Here is a 20279-nt window from a genome sequence, read left to right as displayed (position 1 = left end):
GATCATGACAGACAACCAGCCCCTCTAGCACTGCGTTTCCTTGTTTTGATGGTCGTACAAATTAATTAGACTAGGAAGCAGAGTCAAAACCCTTATCGTTCCTTGGAAAGGGGTCTGTCAGCGCCTTCCTAGTGAGATTCTCCACCAGATCTGGGCTAGGAAACAACACCAATCTTTTCACAGCATCGAACTCCAAGGTCACCCTGCTTTGGTGTCAAGGCACCCCAGCCTCCGAGTCTCTGTAACTGGGGGTCAACTCAAGTGTAAGTATGGTGCAGGCGCTCAGTCCTGGCCACCTCTTTGCCACCCAATGGACTGTTGCCCCCCAGGCTCCTCTGTCCATGGGATTCTCCAGGCAAGAATACTGGAGCGGGTTGCCATTTCCTCCTCCAGGAGATCGTCCCAACCCAGGGATTGAACCCTCCCGGTCTCTTACGTCTCCTGCATTGGCAGGCGGATTCTTTACCACCGCACCGCATGGGAGTCAACTCAAGGGCAGGCCCAGATTGGGGTTCTGCCCGAGGTGCTGGCTCCCTGTCTCCCCACCCCGCTTCTCTCTGTATACTATTTGCTTGATTGTCATTGCTTCCTCCCTGAGTTTTTTTTTTTTTTTTTTAATTCTGTTGAGGTTTTTGCCTTGCCACTGGGAGTCTTTAGATTCCGCAGGCTCTTTGATTTGGAACCCTGGGCGTTCCTCTTCTTTATCACAGTGGGCACAGCTTTGCCCTCATCCTCACACATTAGAGTCATTTGATTTTTAGTTATTTCGGCTGCCTTACACATCTCAATGGCTTTCTTTGCCCAGGAAGGTCACTTTCCCTCCACATCTTCCTCACAGAGCACTTGATCCAATTGTGCGTATCCTACACGCCCCCGAAGAAGTGCTCTTTCAAAAGAGGTTCATGAGTCCTCCATACCCGCGTGCCCTGGCGGCTAATTTCAGCTCCGGGACTCTGCAGACGGGCACCCCTTGTGGAAGGAAGGATGCCTCTGCCACCAGCCCGGGGTGGCTGTCCTCAAGTCGGGCCCCCGAAGGACTGGCACTTCTATCCCAGTGTCCAGGGCAATGGGCCTCCAGGAGCTCCTCACATGGAGGCCTGGCCTTCCCCTATCCTTGAAGCATTAATGAGATGGATGTTTTGTCCGAGCTCCGCTGAGGGGGAGGTCCCGCTTCCCCAGATGGAGGTCAGCCCACCAGAGCCGCTGTTCTAAAATTATCACCTGCGCATCCCTCAAAAGCATCAAATGGTCATAATAACTCATATTTACAAAGCAGCAGCACATTCACCGTGTGGGATCCCACAGGGCTTTACAAACGCAACAAACTAACACACACGCTAACTAGAAGGCGCCTCTTGCCAACCCCTGTGAGGCGGCTACCTCTGGGGTGAGCAGCAGCAGCTGTTGATCTGCACGGAGCCCCAGGACACAATGGCCGGGCCAGGGCGGGAAGAATGGCCGGACTCTGGGAGGCCCCGCGCGGCCCCAGGCCGACACACTCAGCCTGTGTTATTCTGATCTGACAGCGTCTTTTGATTCTGCCGCCTCGGTACCTGTTATCCCAGGATCACAGCTTTGCCGGCAGAGCGGCCGCCTATTCTATTACGACCAGGGGCCTCCGACCCCTGCCAACAACAAGCCCGGGCTGAGGAAACAGCATCTTGGAGATGCATGCAAAGGGCACACATCCAAGGGAACAGACGTGTCGGGGGCCACAGCCTCAGGCACAAAGGAGCGGACTGTGTTTGGATCCCATGGACTACAATTGCAGCGTCTTTCTAACCTGCAGAAAGCAGAGAAAGCGCCACTCGGTCTCCAAACTTACAAGGCTCTGAATGGCTAAGGAGAGGAGTCTGGGGAACAAGCAGAGCAGGCAGAGCCAGGGCACCGCTCCTCTGACTGGAGCCCAGCACCTGACTGAGGTCTTTGGAGTCATGCCCAGCACTGAGATGCTAGAGCTGACAGAACCACAGGAGTCGGCTAGCACAGCTCCATCCCCATTTTGCAGCTGGGGAGACTGAGGCCCAGCGAGAAAAGTGGCTCAAAGTTATACATGCCATTTATCCTACTCTCAGTCTAGGGTGCTTTCTGTTCCCAGCTCCCTTCCTAGGAATTCTTTCTAAAAAAAAAAAAAATCCCATTTGGGCACAGATCACATTACAGAAGCGGGCACACACCACATGAGCGGCCGGTTCACTTACGTCGCTCAGATTCAGGGCGTTGAGGCGGGCTCTGGTGAAATCGGGGTGGTCGGGCACCAGGGTGTACCTGTGTCGGGATTCCGCATCCCCCGACCTGTACAGGCGCTGCAGGGAAGAAGGCTCACGGTAAATGGGAAACCGCATTTGCTGCAGTCAAGGTGAAGAGGGGCTGATGCCCTTTCCTGCCCCTCCCACCCCAGGGTGCAGAAGCTATCCTGCACTCGGAGAGCATCCCTCCAGACGCCACCCAGGAAGGGAGGTGCCCGAGTGGCCAGGGTCAGGTGGTGAGGAGCTGGTTTTAAGTATTTAAAAATATTCATCAGGTTTTGCTCCAAAAGGGTCACAAACCATCATCCTGGGTTGCTGTACCTGTGTTTCACAAACAGTAAAAGATGGGTGGATATTTCAGAGAATCTTTGCAATCAGGCATTTGCTCAAGCTTTTTACTAGTAACAAGACGCCTCAATGCCTTTGTTACTAAACATTAATAAAAATAATAAAAAGACATAGCAGCTAAAAAACCTTAAGCACCTTAATATCTCTTAAGAAATTTAAAGTTTTCATAGTCTACTCTGTGTCCCAAGAAGACACAATTTTAGAAATCAAGCTTTCTCTTAATGGCTATTTTTAGGGCAGTGATCTAAAAACTGCAAATAATTTTAGGAGGTGGTTGAGTCTCATCCAGTTTTAGAGAGGAAATAAAATATTTAACATTCCAACCCTTTCCCAAATTCAGTTTGTGTTTTCAAACATGAACTGGTCAGTACCGCACTTGGACTCTGTGAGCAGGGGGCAGCTTTGTCAGTGTGCAAAAATCCAATCCCTGGAGGATTTCAGAGAAGAAAATATGTAATTTCCTATTCTTCAAAATTAATACAGGAGAGAGGAAATGGGGCTAAATTATACAGTAGAAAGAAGTTCTTTATATAGCTGCTTTTTTTCCTAATTGGCTTATGTTAAGATTTAATTCCATTATCATCTATGGACAATTAAGATATATATGACCTAGTGTTTGGTAAGGGTCCATCAACAATACTTAGTATTACTATTGTGATGATTATGAGTCAAACTAGGGACATTTACTGAGGACTTACTATATTCTAAATACTTGCTAAAAGCTTCATGAAGTTTTATTTACTTCATCCTCATTTAATTCACTCCATCTTATGAAATGGTTGCTATCATTATCTTTATTTCCAGTAAGGGAACCATGGCTAGAAGACATTAGAAAACTGACCCAAGATCGCCTAGGTAAGGGACAGAAGGTTTGCACTTACATCTTAAGCACTGGCCACTGTGCAGCCCTACCCCCTATTAAGCCTGGGATGAGTGAGCAGAAAACACCCACCTCATTGCAATGCATGTAGCTGTTCTTGGCATGAACTAGGTCCGGGGAGTCAACCACTGTGGTAAACTTGATGGTGTCTGGTTTTTCACGGTATTTGGTCTGTAAGAGAAAGACCAAGACTCTCAAGAAACAATCAAACACCAGGCATTTTTCCGGGTGCCGCTTTACCTTAGTACCAGATGTACCAATGACATGCTTGGGAAAGAAATCTCTCTTCTTTGTGGCCACCTCACCAGCATACAGAAGAGATTCAAGCTGCCTCTGTGATAAGGACCATTTTACAGGTATTTACATTCTTGAAAAGAGAGGCTGCAAAATGCCAAAGCTCATCACAAGAAAAGGAATTCAGTAGATGGAAGGATTCAGCCTTAGGTCGGCCCTGCCCAGACCCTATTCAAGTAGATTCTGTTATTAAGGAACTAAAGAAGGCAGTGCCATGCTCGCAAGGAGTTCCCAGGGCAAGAAACTCTGGGTCATCAACATGGGGGGGGGGGGGGAGTTCAGTTAATGTAACCATCTCTGGGCAACTTTTAACACCCTCTGAAGTCAGGTAACCCTAGGACATTGAACTGAGTAAACTCAGGAGACGGGTGGCAAACCCTCTCCTTATCTCCATGAAAATAATGGGTCAGGTTAGATCATAATTGTACATAAAACATTTGTTGGTCATCCTCTAATGATTGGAACAAGCCTTTAACTCGCCAGCAAGTGAATTCACTGGGAGCCAAATCTTGTTCTGTTTTGGGATTTGATCGCAAATAGCCCCAGAAAGAAATCGGGAGTCCAGCGCCATGGGCCCTCCCAGGCTCTCCAATCCATCTGCAAGTTCCCTCGTCAGGAGGAGATAAACGCCAGGGTGTGTTTGTGGTAGAGTCAGGTTAATGATACCTCACTGATGAGTTCTCCGGCCTTCTTTGCACTTTCTATCTGTGGGGAACTCAGCGCCAGCCATCCTGTCCCCTTCATGCCCATCAGGTCCGACTTGTAGCGCAGCTGTGGGAAGAAAAAAACACTGGCTTTTATCAGGAAAGGGTTGCAAACCATTGTGGCATCCATAAAAATGCTTCATCACAACATTTCAATATCTTCATTTGGGTGAGTTCTGCATGTTACCAAGGCAAACTATTTGAGTTTGTGCATTCTGCCCAGAATTTAGTAATGGATCACATGTAAGATACAAGCAGGTCCCACATGTAAACTGGCTGGATTCCAAGCAGAAGGTTGTGACCTATGGGAATGATCCCTTAAGAAAGATCTGAGATAGATACCCCAGCCCACACGTCAGCCTTGATTATTTGGTTTCATTCTGGCAGTGAGGCGATTGACCACCTGCCTAAACAGAAACGTTTTACACACTTTCAGCAGATCAAAGGGCTTTGAGCTCTGGATCAAACCTGCTGTGATTCAGGGCAAATCACTGCACCAAAATGTGACTCAGTTTCTCTCTGTGATACCCGAAGGTCATGACAATCCTCTGTTCTCATGAAAACACCTGAGAGTCCTGACGGGTAAAAGATATTCTGTGTGTTAGATTTGTTTTTTTCTTTGCAGTGGTGGGGAAGGGGCAGTTCTTTGCAGGACTCTCAAAACTGCAACAAACCTGGCTACAACTGGGGAATGGTGTGTAAACCGCCTTAACATTTCCATGCCTCAGTTTACCCCTCCTCATCTGGTTACTCAGGATTTGCCTACATTGCACAATAGGCTTAAACTTTATCCATTTTCCTCCTCTTAAGGACTTGGAAGATCAGAACTACAGCATCAATTCCAGGAAGAAAAGAGTAAGTGGGGTTTTAAGACAATGGGCCTGATTAGGAATCTCCTGAAATGTTTAATCTTATTACCATTCCTTGATCTGCCCACCATTACCTACATCGAGACAGTCTCTGAAAAAGCTTTTCTTCCTCTCCATATGGAAATTAGGCATTTTTAAAGGAAGAAAAAGGACTCTCTAAGGAAATGTGAAATTTGGAACTAAACGAAGTTGCTGGCATTTCTCTAATTTAGATACAAGCTCTGCGGTAACGCAAAATACCCGCTCCTGAAATCAGCCTTTCGGCCTTTTTAGCTTTCTTTCATTTCAGGAATCACAGTGCTCCTCACAGCTGGCCTCAAAGAGGGTCCGTTTCTGATCTACTGTCTGCTGGCTAAGGCCCCTGTGCAAATCCCACTCTGCCTTCCAACTGCTGAAGGGGGACATCACTCGGGTTTGGGAGCACGTTTCAAAACCCCATGTCAGTGAAATTGCTTTTTATACCGCGATCTTTCAGTCTACACCAGCAAAGCTTTTGCCTTCCACTCTGATAAAGAACAGAGAAAATTGGATAAATTTCTAAGTTAGAGAGAATAATCCTACAGGGCCTCTTCACAGCCGGGCCTTGCTCCTTTCATAAGTGAGATGAAGTGGGGGCGCACGCTTTCAACTTGCCTTTTGTTGAGCTGAACAGTGCGAGCGCAGGTGAGTCAGAAGGCAAGACGCAGGTTCCCCAAAGATCTGACTGCGCCTCTGACTCGCTTATAAATGGATTGTCTATTGATATTTCTGCTCCCAGCCCCGCTTTGACTATTCACGCAGACCCTAAAAACAACACGCCTGCCCGAGACCTCACCATAAAAGAGGGGAGGAGGAGCAAGGAGGGTAGTCAAGGAGAATCGGCCCAAAGATGGTTTCCAAGAAGGATTCTAAGATAATAAGAGATCTTCTCAGGCTGCCCAGCTGTACCTTGCTTCCCCAAGTGGCAGCCTCACTACTTGCCCTTGTACATATGAAGGCCTGGATGCCACCTTCAGAGTCACACGTGAGATTCCTGGTGCCCCCCATTCTGGAGACCCAAAAGCTGTAGCTTGTAACCCTTGAGCTCTAACAGGAATTACATAACCAGGAGGTGAACCCAGGAGGTGGCCAGGGGAAGGGGTATATTTGTCATATTAATAATAAGAATCACTATAACAACTATCTTGTAAAGGGTGTGGTTTGCTTCAGACTCATTTGGGGCTTCCCTGGTGGCTCAGACGGTAAAACGTCTGCCTGCAATGTGGGAGACCTGGGTTCGATTCCTGGGTGGGGAAGATCCCCTGGAGAAGGAAATGGCAACCCACTCCAGTACTCTTGCCTGGAATATTCCATGGACAGAGGAGCCTGGTAGGCTACAGTCCATGGGTCAGACACGACTGAGCAACTTTCATTTTCACTTTCATTACTTCATTCAGTCCTTGTGCCATTCTCAAAATTCCCAACTATAGAACAATCTGGGGGGTTAAATGCTCAGATTCTCAGATAAGTCACCAGCTGCTGTCCTTTGGGACCCTGTGCAGGTGGTTCTTAAGAGAACCCTCAAGAGCCAGAGCGCCTGGGTTCCTAATCTAGCCACCAGGGGGAGCCAGATAGCGCTAACTCCAGAGTCAGGAGCCCAGAGCTGGGCTTTGCCTCTTAACAAGACATATGGTCTTGAGCAAGTCATTTCCCTGGCAGCTTATGACCCTGAGCAAGTTCCTGAAAATTTATAGATGTGTTAGTTACCACAGCTGTAAAAATGGAAGTACTTACAGTACCTACCTAGATACTACATGAGATCGTTCATGCAAAATATTTAAATAAATGCCTAGCCTGAGATAAACACTCCGTACTTCTTAGGTATTGTTACTGTCATTGCTGTTATTTCTGATGGGGAAACGGAAGCCGGGGAAGCTTAAGGAGTCTCCTGAGGCCTTGCAGCCATAAAGGCTGGGGCCAAGACTGTCCCCTTGACGGTCCCTTCATGTGCTTTGCAGGATGCCTGCAGCCCTTATGTGAGCTCACAGAGAGGAGCATGGAGTGGCAGATTTGGAAAGGACCAAGAAATGCTGGGCTGGAAGAGGCAGAAGCTGGAATCAAGATTGCCGGGAGAAATATCAATCACCTCAGATATGCAGATGACACCACCCTTATGGCACAAAGTAAAGAGGAACTAAAAAGCCTCTTGATGAAAGTGAAAGTGGAGAATGAAAAGGTTGGCTTAAAGCTCAACATTCAGAAAACAAAGATCATGGCATCTGGTCCCATCACTTCATGGGAAATAGATGGGGAAACAGTGGAAACAGTGTCAGACTTTATTTTTGGGGGCTCCAAAATCACTGCAGATGGTGACTGCAGCCATGAAATTAAAAGATGCTTTCTCCTTGGAAGGAAAGTTATGACCAACCTAGATAGCATATTGAAAAGCAGAGATATTACTTTGCCAACAAAGGTCCATCTAGTCAAGGCTATGGTTTTCCCAGTGGTCATGTATGGATGTGAGAGCTGGACTGTGAAGAAAGCTGAGTGCTGAGGAATTGATGCTTTTGAACTGTGGTGTTGGAGAGGACTCTTGAGAGTCCCTTGGACTGCAAGGAGATCCAACCAGTCCATTCTAAAGGAGATCAGTCCTGGGTGTCCTTTGGAAGGAATGATGCTAAAGCTGAAACTCCAGTACTTTGGCCACCTCATGTGAAGAGCTGACTCACTGGAAAAGACTCTGATGCTGGGAGCGATTGGGGGCAGGAGGAGAAGGGGATGACAGAGGATGAGATGGCTGGATGGCATCACCGACTCAATGGACGTGAGTCTGAGTGAACTCCGGGAGTTGGTGATGGACAGGGAGGCCTGGCGTGCTGCAATTCACGGGGTCGCAAAGAGTCAGACACGACTGAGCGACTGAACTGACTGACTGAAGAGGTGACTGAACTAGCACCCCCTGGTGGTGGAGCACAGCCTGGGCGGAGCACGTGTCTCAGACGCATCCCTGAGGTAAGCACGACTTTTCCAAGACTTCAGCAGTCACAGCCTTGAGGACCCTCCTGCCAAGGGTGAGCACCGAGACCCACAGCTTGCTTTCCGGCCTGGATGGGAGAGGTAAGGAGAACGACTGATGGCTACCGGAGCTGCTGTTCCTGCCCGGAACTCTGCTGAATTGCATGAGCTCACAAGAAGCCTTTGTTTCCTTTTCACTGGAACATAACCACGTGGAATTGGATTTTCAGTGATGACTGCAAGAGAACAAGCCTCCAGACCAGATGGACATTCTGGGGGTCTGCTGTTCACAGGATCTTGGAGCCCAAGACCACCCAGTTTAACAAACCTGAAGTTTCAAAACAACGCATGAAGCCCAACATGGTCATTCTTAAATCAGGCAATAAATTCTCAGCACAAAACATATTGCATTTGGTAAAGCGTAAGTCTATGATTGCCAACAAGTGTTTCTTGGGAAGGACTCTCTTTTTTTCTTGCTGTTCTTATTTGTGTGTGTGTGTGTTAAAATATCCTTTCTTTTCAGAAGTAACAGTGATATAAATGGTAGCTTGAGTTAAGAGTTGGTTTTTGGTCTTTTTCCTTACATAGTAAAATAGTCTGATACTATGATGATGTCAGCATTTAAAACAACATTTATCTATGAATCCTGAAATCTGAGATCACCAATAAACCAAACATCTTTGCTTTTCTAGAAACATGAAGGCCTAGAAAGCCAAGTGGCTGCTGACGGACGAAGCTGGGCTTCTAGCCGAGCCCCTAATCTTCCCACAGTGGCCTGTCCTGTCCCAGGAGGTTTATTTTCTCCCCGGAAGAGGCCACCGACAGAAGGGTCCTGGGCTGTACTCTGAGTCAAACTAAGAACCTCTTCTTAGGGACCTCAGGGTGGGTCCTGGGCTGTGCTTCAGCATATGCATGCCCTGCTCCACGCTCCCCTGGCTGGTACCCACTCAGTACTACAGTCCCAGCAAATCTTGATTCATAATTAGACGATCGCGGCATTCATTAAATCATTGCATCATTGTTGTCATAATTAATCATCAACTGGGTGTTTTCAACACTCTGCCTGTGCCACATAACTAAACTCGGAGCAGTCACTGCCCTAAGGCCCCCAGAATCAGGAGGCTTGGTGGAAAACAATCCTAACAGCTCACAGCCTCTGGCATGTTCCTATGGACCATGCACTGTGTGTGCTCAGTGCAGTGCATCATATAGACAGTCCTCAACTGAGAACAGAGTTCTCAGTACAGTTTTATCCCCCAGGTGCATTGGGCAATATATGGAGACATTTCTGATTGTCACATCGAGGGGTGCTGATGGCATCTTGAGGGTAGAGGCCAGGGATGCTGCAACGCACAAGACTGGCCCACACAGCAAAGCATCCAGCCCCAAGTGTCAAAGGTGCCCAAATTTGGAAACCCCGATATGGACGACAAGGGTTCATGTGACTACAGTCTCATGAGACCTGATCTGAAACCTCACCTTCTTCCCCACAGGGGAGCTGTGGGAATGGGGGAGATGATACACATAAGCAAGCATGGTGCAGAGCCTGCCATGGGCACGTGGCCTGGAAGTGCTGACCGCGACCACATTTTCATCACCACCCTGGCCCTTCTGAAGGAGCCGAAACTTGGAGTGGCCTGGAACTGATTTCAGAGGAACTGAGTCTGGAGACGTCCACTAAGGGCGGGACTTAATGCCCCCGCATGGGACGTCCCCTCTCTGGGCCTAAGCATTCACACCTGCATCATAGGAAGCGTGACTCCCCTGCTCCAGGAGGGTGGCATGGTTGAGAGCATGGGTTCTGGAGCCAGGCCTGCCTCAGCCCCTCCCACGTGACCTCATCTGTGCAACAGGAGGAGCAAGCAAGGCTCTCACCCCTAAGTGTTGGAGCGAGGGTGCCATACTGGTGAGCAGTCAGCTCTGGTGAACGGCAGCTCTGGGCACAACTCTCCACCTCGCCTCAGGGACATCCCCAGTGCACACAGTCGGGCCCTGGGTCTCTTTCTCTGACCCCCATCCCATTCCCTGGGGCATCCTCCTCACTCACACACTCAGGCACTCGCTTCAGTCCAGTCCCAGATATGCTGAGGCTGCTGCCACCCAGGGTCTTTGCTCAAATGTCACCTCTGCAGCGAGAGTGACCCTGTCTTTGTCATTGTTCAGTCGCGAGTCGTGTCCGACTCTTTGTGATCCCATGGACTGCAGCACGCCAGTGCTGTCCTTGTCCCTGTCCCTGTATGTCTCTATCCCCCAGAGTTTGCTCAAAATTCATATCCACTGAATCGGCGATGCCACTAACCATCTCATCCTCCTTGGACTGCAAGGAGATCAAGTCAGTCAGTCCTAAAGGAAAACAACCCTGAATATTCATCAGAAGGACTGATGCTGGAGGTGAAGCTCCAATACTTAGGCCACCTGATAGGAAGAGCTGACTCATTGGAAGAGACCCTGCTGCTGGGAAAGATTGAAGGCAGGAGGAGAAGGGGGTGACAGAGGATGAGAGTGACCCTGTCCATCATTTTTTTACGTTGCACACATATGCTTACCTGGCCATCCCTGCTGGCTCAGATGGTAAAGAATCTGCCTGCAACAGGGGAGACCCAGGTTTGATCCCTGGGTCAGGAAGATGCCCTGGAGAACGGCATGGCAACCCACTCCAGTATTCTTGCTTGGTGACTTCCCATGGACAGAGGAGCCTGGTGGGCCACAGTCCATGGGGTCGCAAAGAGTCAGACGTGACTGAGCTAACACTTTCACACTTTGACACACACCCCACTTCCCTGCTCTGTCTCCATCTGACACACCACACAGCTGCATCTTCCCACAGACCGGAAGCTCCCTGACACCAGGAACTTTTGAGCTTTTTTGCTGACTGCTATATTCCCAGGGCCTTGAGGGATGCCTGTGGCATGGCAGGTGCTCAGTAAATATCTGTTGGCTGAATAATCCCAACCTAGATGATACAGACCAAGCAAGTCATTGATGAGGGGAGGGGGCTGATGAAGGGACCTGAAGGGCTAAGGAAGAGGCAGAGATGTGCACCCAGACCTGGTGGGAGGAAGAAGTCGGGGACTGATGTGTGATCCACAGACCCCCTACCTCACTCTGCAGGGCATGGGCCTTCTTGGCCCAGGCCATCCTCAGGTCCTCGGGCAGCGCTGTGAACGCGTGGCACTGTGTCCTGTAGTCAAGGTCGCTGGCCAGGGCCTGGGCCTTCCGGGCGTGGACCAGTGGCACCATGTCCATGGGCAGGTGGCACTGCGCTCTGCTGCCCGCCGCCTGCCTCCTGTACTGAAGCTCGCTCTGCAGCTGGCCCACCCGCTGACAGTGCTGGAGCCGGGGGTCGTCACTCACGCTCTGGGCCCCGATCAGCCGTCCTCGCTCCTTCACAAAGTCATGTCTGTAGAGAAACTGGAAGGAGAACCAGGCGGTCAGGGGCCGGCGTTTGGCCCACTGATGTTCTGGCTGTGCCTCTTCCTCGCGGTCACTAAGAAAATCACCTGTTCTTACACGAGACGGGGATGATTATAAGAAATGGCACAGTGAGGCTGGCCGGAGAGCCTGCTTCCCCCGCCCTGGGGGAGGAACAATTAAAACAGTGCTCCCTTCCTCCCATCTAATTAAAACTAGATTCTTAGAACCAAAGCAAGGGCCCGCTCCCCTTACGAGTTCTATGGCCAAAAGGAATTTATCAAAAAGGGTGAAAGAGAAAGTTGTGCTTTATCCCTTCACACTTGGCAAAACATCAAACCCAAAAGACAGGATACATTTATTTGAAGTCTACATTTTCTGCGATTTGTTTGTGGGAAAGAGAAAGTCACCTTCATGTCCCAAAGCTATGGACGCTATGAGTCAAGTGGCTGAAACACAGCTGCAAACCCTACCGCCGATGCGGGAAGCTACAGAGTCAAGAGGGGACTGAGCTACGGCCACATTACAATTTCTACTGCAAATTCTCTTTCTAAATCTGGGTGGAGTTAGAAAACAGACAGTTCACACATTACAGGGGGATGGTTGCCTAGATGCTACAATTAGAAATAAATTGTAATCTCCTTTCTGCTGGAGATCTTTGCCTGCATTTTGCTTCTGATTACCAGGGCCTTTCTTTCCCTCTCTCCATCAAAGAATCTCATTCATAACTAATATATTCCGCAGATGACATCCTGTTTCACATGGTGAAAGATCTGCTTTAATTCAGGGAAACCAGCCGTAGACATTGTTTTACATGAAGTTAACAGAAATTAGGCAGAATGGAAGGTCGTATCATTCAACTCACATCACTGGCTATGTCTCCAGAGACTCGAGCCGCCTGGAAGGGCAGAGCATCTATTGTTAGCTTGTAGCCTTGAGCATGGAGATTCCTCCAAGACTCCTTGTATTTTGCCTACGGTAAGAACACATGTAGATCTTAAGAAAACAAACAAAAAAATTACACGACTCCATGAACAAAGGCTACCCACTTCATTTGTCATGTAGTGTCGCAGAACAGATTTCTGACAAGCAAAAGCTTTCGACTTGGCAAAGAAAATCTCATTAGCACCCTCCTGGAAGTGGGCTCTGACACATACATATCAACACATCTGGGAAAAGGTATGTTTAACATGCATGTCAACCAGATACATGGTTGAAAGTTTCTGCGAATGCCAGCAGGGTCACTGTTATGTCCCATCACAGACAGAGACTTGGCCTTGGAGATCATCTCAACCTCAGCAATGGGAAAGGCTTACGTCACTCAGATTGGCCGCGTTTGTTTTTGCTCGGACAAACTCGGGCAGGCCCAGGGTCATTGTGTACTGGTGTCTCGCATCTTCCCCTGCTGCTTTATAGAGGCGCTGGGCAGAAGGGGGAAAAAAAACAAGAAGGTAAATGCTGTGCATTTCTGCAGGACTGGAGGTCCCTCCTTTGCAACGGGGAAATAAATACGTTTGTAAAAGGCCATTCGCTATGTCATGGACACACCCTCAGCTTGGGGAAGATATTTCTTTCAATAAAGGTAATCTTTCATGGGATTTCCCTGGAGGGCCAGTGTTTAAGACTTTGCCTTCCAATGCAGAGGGTGTGGGTTCAGTCCTTGGTTGGAGAGCTAGGATCCCACGTGCCTCATGGCCAAAAAACCAAAAGTATAAAATTTTTTAAAAAGCAAGCAATACTGTAAGAAATTCAATAAAGATTTAAAATGATCCACATCAAAATTTTTTAAAAACTTGAAGGAAAGATAGTCCTTCATGAGTCAAATTGAGTGCTATGAAAGGAATGCGTAAAAAAATTGCAAGTTGCTTGTGACGGGGTTCAGGACATGTTACCTCCAAATAGGGTACCTTAGCGTAATGCATATTTTAAGCAAAAGGAATCTGGAAGTAGCAGGAGATGGAAGCCCTCTCTCTGACCTTCCCCCCGAAGCAGGTCACATGCCTCCTGGGGGAGCTGCCCTCCCTCTGGTGGAGGGAGAAAGGGGCATCTGATCTCTGAACCCCGAGGAACCCGAGAGGCATCTGAACAAGCAGACCTCGCTCAGTGTCCCCCAATTTCCTAGCCTCAGCTCATCCCTTTTTGTTCTACGACACCTGCCCATGATCTTACATTCCTCATCAAACCTGGAATAAAAACGCTCAGGTTTAACAGTTCCTCCTGATCTCCATTTCCTTACGAAGACTCCTGCATCCCCTAAAGCTCATCCTAAATAAATGTGAATGCTTTTCCCTTGTTCATCTGTCTTTTGTTACAGAGCCCCAGCCGAGAACCCAAGGTGAGTCAAAGAAAAGGTATTTTTCCCTGCCCTCTACTTTGCTCAATAATTGGGGGGGAGGGCAACACCTTTAGGAATACTGTTACAGTTCTTTCCATTGTGTGTGTGTGTATATATATATATATATATATATATATATTTTTTTTTTTTTTTTTTTTTTTTGCTGAGGACACGGTATAAAGACAATGTTAATATCTGGGAAATTTAGGAGCCATTCTGCTGGTTGGAAAGGAGGTTCCCAAACCCCGTCTGCATCCTTCACTAAAGTCCCAGGATCCTCCCACGGGCAAACACACCAGTGCTCCCGTGCAGGGCCTCAGCCGGCATGAAAACACATGCTCTTGTAATTAGACATGGCCTGCGGTTGCCGAGTTCTCTGAGGCCAGACCGATCACAAAGCAGGCAAGATAGGTTCGGTGGGAATCTTAAATTGATAACGTTGCACACAGCCCTTTGGGTCTTCTTAACCCAATCTTGGGGTAAGAGTGGAAACTAATATATAAATACCCAAATCTCAACTGACTTTCAAAAGCTAGGGTCAGAAGGGAGAATCTGAAAAACTCATTTCATTCTCTGCCAAGCTCACTTGCTATTTCAAACATGTCAGAGAACCACTCCGAAGAGGTAGAGCTGGAACGATGATTTGAGGGAATTAAGAGTCTCTCCCCTGGGCCCCCTCTGCTCGAATATTACAGTGAGAATTGGGTAAGTGGTGAGCAAGAAGATGGGAAGGCAGAGAACCAAGAAAGCTGGCAGACTTCACACTGTATCAATCACCGTCCCTGGACAACCACAAATCCTCCCCATCACATCGTCGGAATGATGATGGAAGAAGGGTTAGCCAATATCTTCCCAGCTAGGACAGAAAATGACAGACCAGCACTTCTCAAACTTTCATGTGCAAAGCAAACCTGTGAGGGTCTTAAATGACCTCGTGGATTCGATGGCTCTTGGGTGGGGCCTGAGGTTCGGCATTTCTAACAAGCTCCCAGGGGATACTGATGCTGTCAGTCTGTAAATGCATTTGGGGTTGGGGTGGGGGGTGGCAAGGCCACAGGCTTTCTACTGGGCCTTTTTTCCTTCTGGAAACTATTTCAGTTTCATCTAATGATATTCCTTTCTTTCCATGCAAACATGCATGCTTTCCCCTGCTCCCCATCTCCCTCGTCCCACAAATATTCATACTTTTTTTTTTTTTAAACAATCTAGCAGTTTTTTAAAAAGCCCATCCCGAAGTCATCTGAAGGTTTTACCTCGTTTGTAATCTGGTTGCTGAGTTTTGCATGAGTGAGGCTGGGTGTGTCTGTCACGGCTGTGTACTTGAGCGACTGGGGATGCTGACGATATTTACTCTGAAGTCACACACAGGAGGGAATAAGAGGACAAGGTGAGGTGCAAAACCAGAGGAAGAATCAGCTCTTTAAGCACTAGTAATAAACCCTCATTTTGCGAAGCTTGCCAGTCTATGACCCAGAATCCAGTCCACCACCTGCTCTTGTGACCTCAGAACTCAGTGAGACGAACAAACAGAGAGGAGGAGGACAGACGGAATCGGATGCTTATTAACAAGAAAGGGAGAGCTAGTCCTTTGCCGTGAATATGAACATGACTATTGAAATTCATGTTTTGCTCTCAAATTTCCTTTGCTCACTGAAGACCCTGGATTCCTCAGCTTTGAGGGTACACGGGAAACAATCGTTCAGCTTAAAATAACCCACATGCCTGCACACCACCCTAGGAAATGGGATTCAATAAATCGGCAGTAGCCTCAGGCCTCTGTAATTTTTTTTTTAAGTTTCCAAAGGGGATTCTGATGCACCAAGAAGTTTAGAAACCACCTGCTTTAGAGATTTCATTGGAAAAGCAAAGCACAAAGTTAAATCTCGACTCCCACAGTGAGGCCCATTCTGCTTGCTCAGAGCTTCTAATCAATCAACGCATAAGCCATTCTGAGGCACCCAGGCTGGACGCTGACCGCCTTTCACTTCCAATGCCTTCCATTATGCCAGTCTACTGGGAACGAAAGTCCCAGAGCCCTCCTAGAGGCGGGCAAGATTCCTCAGGAGTTCAAAAAGCTTAGAATTCTAGACTTCTATCTTTTTACCAAGAAATTATCACCAGGCTCACAGCAACGATTTCATACACAGCCAACAAAGAAGCACAGTGCTTAGATGACTATTGATCCTCTCAAAAACTAAATGAGACAGGTCTCAGTATTCCCATTTGACTGATTAAGATATTGAGGCTCAGAGAGGGCAGGTGACTGGCTTGAGGTCACACAGCAAATGAATCACCATCTGTGTCTCCAAAGCCTGCTCTCTTTTCACAAGCCACTCTTCAAATGGATTCTGGGAAAGTACATCTTACGAACCAGTGAATAATTCTCGTATGGTATTAATACAGGACCTGACCCGGAATCTGCAAAGTTATCTTACGTACCACCCTGTCTGAATGGAGAAGAGAGTAAGGGGAGAGGCCGGGTGAGTCACCACGGCTAACAGTGTAGCATCTAATTGGCTTTAATAAGACACACTGATAGTAGTTTAATCTCTACTGTGGAATATACTTGACACCCCCACCCCATCCTGGGCCCCCAGTTACCTCACTGATGAGTTCAGATGCTCTCTTTCTCCCTTCAATCTCTAACGTGCCTGGAATGACGCAGGCAACACCCCGCATAAAGTTCAGGTCCGACCGGTACAAATTCTACAAGGAATCAGAAAAACCAAACTTGTGGAACAAGGAAGGACCCACAACAGACAGCATCGTAATTAGAACTCAAGGCCAAACCAGCCTCTCCAGACACATAATACTCAGCGAACGCACACAGGCTTCTGAGTAAATGCTCATTAGGGAAATAAAAATGTAGGTCAGAAGAAAATAATTCTGCTGTCACTCGTCTCTGTAGCTGTTAGAGGGGTGCTCAGCAGATTTTTATTTTCATGTGGGCTATCAAAAAATAATCACTGGAGCGGATTGTGGTTAGAAAGTCAGCTGTCTTGGGGCAAATGTGGAAATGATTTAATTGGTCTTCAAAACAAACCCCAGCAGCAGAGGGTGGCATGAATTAATCATGGGTTAAGAAAGAACTAATAAATGAATCCAGAATAATCTGACAAAGCCCTGAGTCTGTTGGGGTGGGGGCAGGGGTGTGTACCTGAAGGGTCTGGGCTGACAGTTTAAAGACGGCCTCAAATTCACTCCCCTTCAGCCACCAAGGCACCCCCTGGGCATGCCTCCTTCCAATTGCTAAGGCAATGGGAGGCAGGGACAGTCAGGGCTCTGCGCAAGTGACAAACGGGCCCCTTAGCTGAGCGTGGCGGCTTGCTAGTTCCTCCAGCTGCTCCTGGGTTCCTGACAGTTTATGTCACTCAGTAAACGCCGCACACGGGCAGAAAATTCCAACAGACGACAGCAACCCAGATCTGAGCACCACTCAGCTCTCAGGCTCTGCCAAACCAGAAAGCAGGGTTTTTTTTGGGGGGTGGGGTGGGGGGGGTGGGGGAGAGCTTGTTTTATTTCCAACTCAGGCCCCTTACTTGCAAATCTCCCAGCAATGGAAATGCAGCAAGCTGGGGGATAAGATGAGCACCAAAAAGGATGTTGCTGCCTGTTGGGGAGATACCTCCGGTAAGTGAGGAAGTTCTTCAACACTTCCCGATGCTCCCAGGCCTGTCTGCTTAAGAAAATGGGCAGGATGAGCTAGAAACACACTTGTAGGGAGTGTGAAGGCCTCTGGAGATCCCTTGGGAGGGCCCAGGGATGGTCTCTGGGGCCCTGATTTCCCTGCCCTCTGTCTCACTGGCTCAATGGACATGAGTTTGAGCAAACTCCGGGAGATGGTGAAGACAGGGAAGGCTGGCGTGCTGCAGTCCATGGGGTCACAGAGTCCGACATGACTGAGCGACTGAACAACAACCGCCCAACACTCTCCTCTGCCTGAATTGGGTTAGTTCCAAAGGGGCTCTGAGCACCTCTCCTGGCAGACCTCAGGCCTCTTCAGAAGACGGGTGACCCACATACGAGGCTCCTAGAGGAACCCCCAGCCCAGCCCAAACTGGACCAGAGACAACACCACCGACAAGTCCTGAACATGCTAACCGTGAGCCTCGAATCTCAGCACCCCTTTCTCAGTTATAGTTCTGTGATCTCGCATGAGCTATTTCACTTCTTTGAGACTCACTATAGTTTCTCTGTAAAATGGGGATAAAAACTATTGAGTTATTTTGAGTATTAAAAGAGACAGTGCTTGTAAATGCAACGCCTAGAATTCAGCAGAAATACTCAATAAGTTGGAGAAGGAAATGGCAACCCACTCCGTATCCTTGCCTGGAGAACTCCAAGGATAGAGGAGCCTGGCGGACTCCATAGGGGAAAGTTAAGTCCATGGGGTGGCAAAGTCGGACACGACTGAGCGACTAAACACACACTTAACACACTCAATAAATTGATACCATTACTAATAGATTTATGTGACTGTGCTTCTGAAGAGCAAGGCAGGAACAACGGCAGCAATGCTTCAAAAGAAACCCCAGATATAGGATTCTTCATCTCTGGAGCCCCCACCGAGCCAACAGGAGCTTGTGGGTCACTGCCTCACGGTCAAATTTAAGAGGAAAAGAGCTCGACGAGAGAGGCAGGTCCCCTTACCTCACTCTGCAACTTGTGAGCTCTCTTGGCGCAGCTGAGCCTCAGGTCCTCAGCCAAGGACGTGTACTGGGGGAGCGGGTGTCTGTAGTCCTGGTCGCTGGCCAGGGTCTGAGCCTTCTTGGCATGCACCAGGGTTACCATGTCCAACGGCAGATGGAACTGCGCCTTTGAGTGTTCAAAGTCTTTCTTGTAATTCACCTAGATGGGCAGACAGATCGACAGTTATTTCAAAGCCGCCGTTTGCATCAGGGCCATGAGGGAGAGCAATGTGCTGGGACTGTCCCAGGTGAGCCCCGAGGGGTGTTCTTAGAAGGGCCGGTCCTCCATTCTTATGGGCACTGGCTTAATAAGCAGGACTCATCTCTAGGTCCTGCCACTCGCCACTCTCAGCTCTTGGGGGTCATTGATTGGGATGACCCAGGCTCAGGGTTCCCCGACTTGGGGAAAATACAGAAGTTCAAGGGACAGATAAAATGTCAGTGGTTCCCTAGTTCAAGTCGAGATTGTCTCTCTTTCGAAAAGCAAGAGGAGGCATAGCTGAGCTGCCTCCTGCTCCCCAGCAATTCTTATCATCCTCTCAAGTTCAGACTGAGACACCAGGGTTTCTCCTCGTATGCTAGCCGATGGAGAGCGTCTTCAAGCATTAAACAATGACATCCTAGTAAATCTGGGAACCGAGAGCAGTGGGCGGACGCTTGAAAAGCCAGTTTTGAGGGATGAGTTCCCAAGAGCCCAACATGCATCCTGCAACGGGAAGGGGGAGGCCTGTTTGTAGACCTCAAGCTCCACCCCAGTCCTCAGAGGAGCTGTTTGAAGATCCTCGAAGCTCATTCTGGGCTTTCTGGGGAGTCAGATGCATAATCGCCATCTCTTCTTCCTCCAGCCTTCCCACTGCCCTCCAAGCTCTGCCCACTCCTCCCTAACCACCCACCTGCACTTCTGCTCATCCTCCCCCAACCCCTAGAATAAAGTCACGGACAATTCAGGTCCAATCCCACCCCGGTATGGAAAGTGGAAAGAAATGTTAGAAACAGGGAAACTGAGCCAGAGAACATGTGAAGCTGTGGAGAGAGCATGCGATGGACAGCTGGCTCCATGTGCAGCTCTGCCCCTTTGCAGCCGACCTTGAGCAAGGGACTGAGACACTCAGGGCCTAGGTTTCCATATCAGTAACCAGGATGAACAAATGATGTTCCTAGAAATAAATTTATGATTAAATGAGACACTGCGTGTTATAGTGTTTAGTCCTCTACTACATGTCGGACAGTATTAGATTTCATCCCACCCATTAGCCAACTCACATATGTGCAAGGGGATACCACACACGCATGTGCCAGCACTCAGAGGATCAAAGTCAAGGGGTGCAAACTCAGATGTCACCAGGAGCCAGTCAGGTAGCATAACTGAGTGAAGGAGGAAGTGGGTGAGCAGGGCTGGGCTGCATGACCAGGAGGGCACAGATCCCTTCTAAACGGGGCTCTCAGTAATCAACTTCAACGGTAGCCTTGAGGAATCCAGGCCTGGCTTCTGCACAGAACTTTAAAACTTTCATGCCAAGTTTCCCAT

At 48.5% G+C, this 20279-nt stretch overlaps 1 protein-coding gene across 6 annotated transcripts in view; it reads right to left on the bottom strand.

The window, feature by feature from the left end:
* The window catches only part of NRAP (nebulin related anchoring protein), a 75396-nt gene that overhangs the window by 5418 nt on the left and 49699 nt on the right, over nucleotides 1-20279 (bottom strand). For all 6 annotated transcript variants that reach the window (XM_027528623.1, XM_027528624.1, XM_027528629.1 and 3 more), the window contains 9 exons: nucleotides 18714-18911; nucleotides 16665-16769; nucleotides 15317-15415; nucleotides 13045-13149; nucleotides 12594-12701; nucleotides 11417-11728; nucleotides 4438-4542; nucleotides 3550-3648; nucleotides 2202-2306 (listed from right to left, as the gene is read on the bottom strand). In XM_027528623.1, the coding sequence (XP_027384424.1) occupies nucleotides 2202-2306; nucleotides 3550-3648; nucleotides 4438-4542; nucleotides 11417-11728; nucleotides 12594-12701; nucleotides 13045-13149; nucleotides 15317-15415; nucleotides 16665-16769; nucleotides 18714-18911 (1236 nt within the window). The remainder of the gene's footprint in view (nucleotides 1-2201; nucleotides 2307-3549; nucleotides 3649-4437; nucleotides 4543-11416; nucleotides 11729-12593; nucleotides 12702-13044; nucleotides 13150-15316; nucleotides 15416-16664; nucleotides 16770-18713; nucleotides 18912-20279) is intronic.

This window comes from Bos indicus x Bos taurus, chromosome 26, assembly GCF_003369695.1.
Source record: "Bos indicus x Bos taurus breed Angus x Brahman F1 hybrid chromosome 26, Bos_hybrid_MaternalHap_v2.0, whole genome shotgun sequence".
NCBI lineage: Eukaryota > Metazoa > Chordata > Mammalia > Artiodactyla > Bovidae > Bos > Bos indicus x Bos taurus.
The sequence above is the reverse complement of the archived record's forward strand: the minus strand, read 5'-3'. Positions and strand labels throughout refer to the sequence as shown.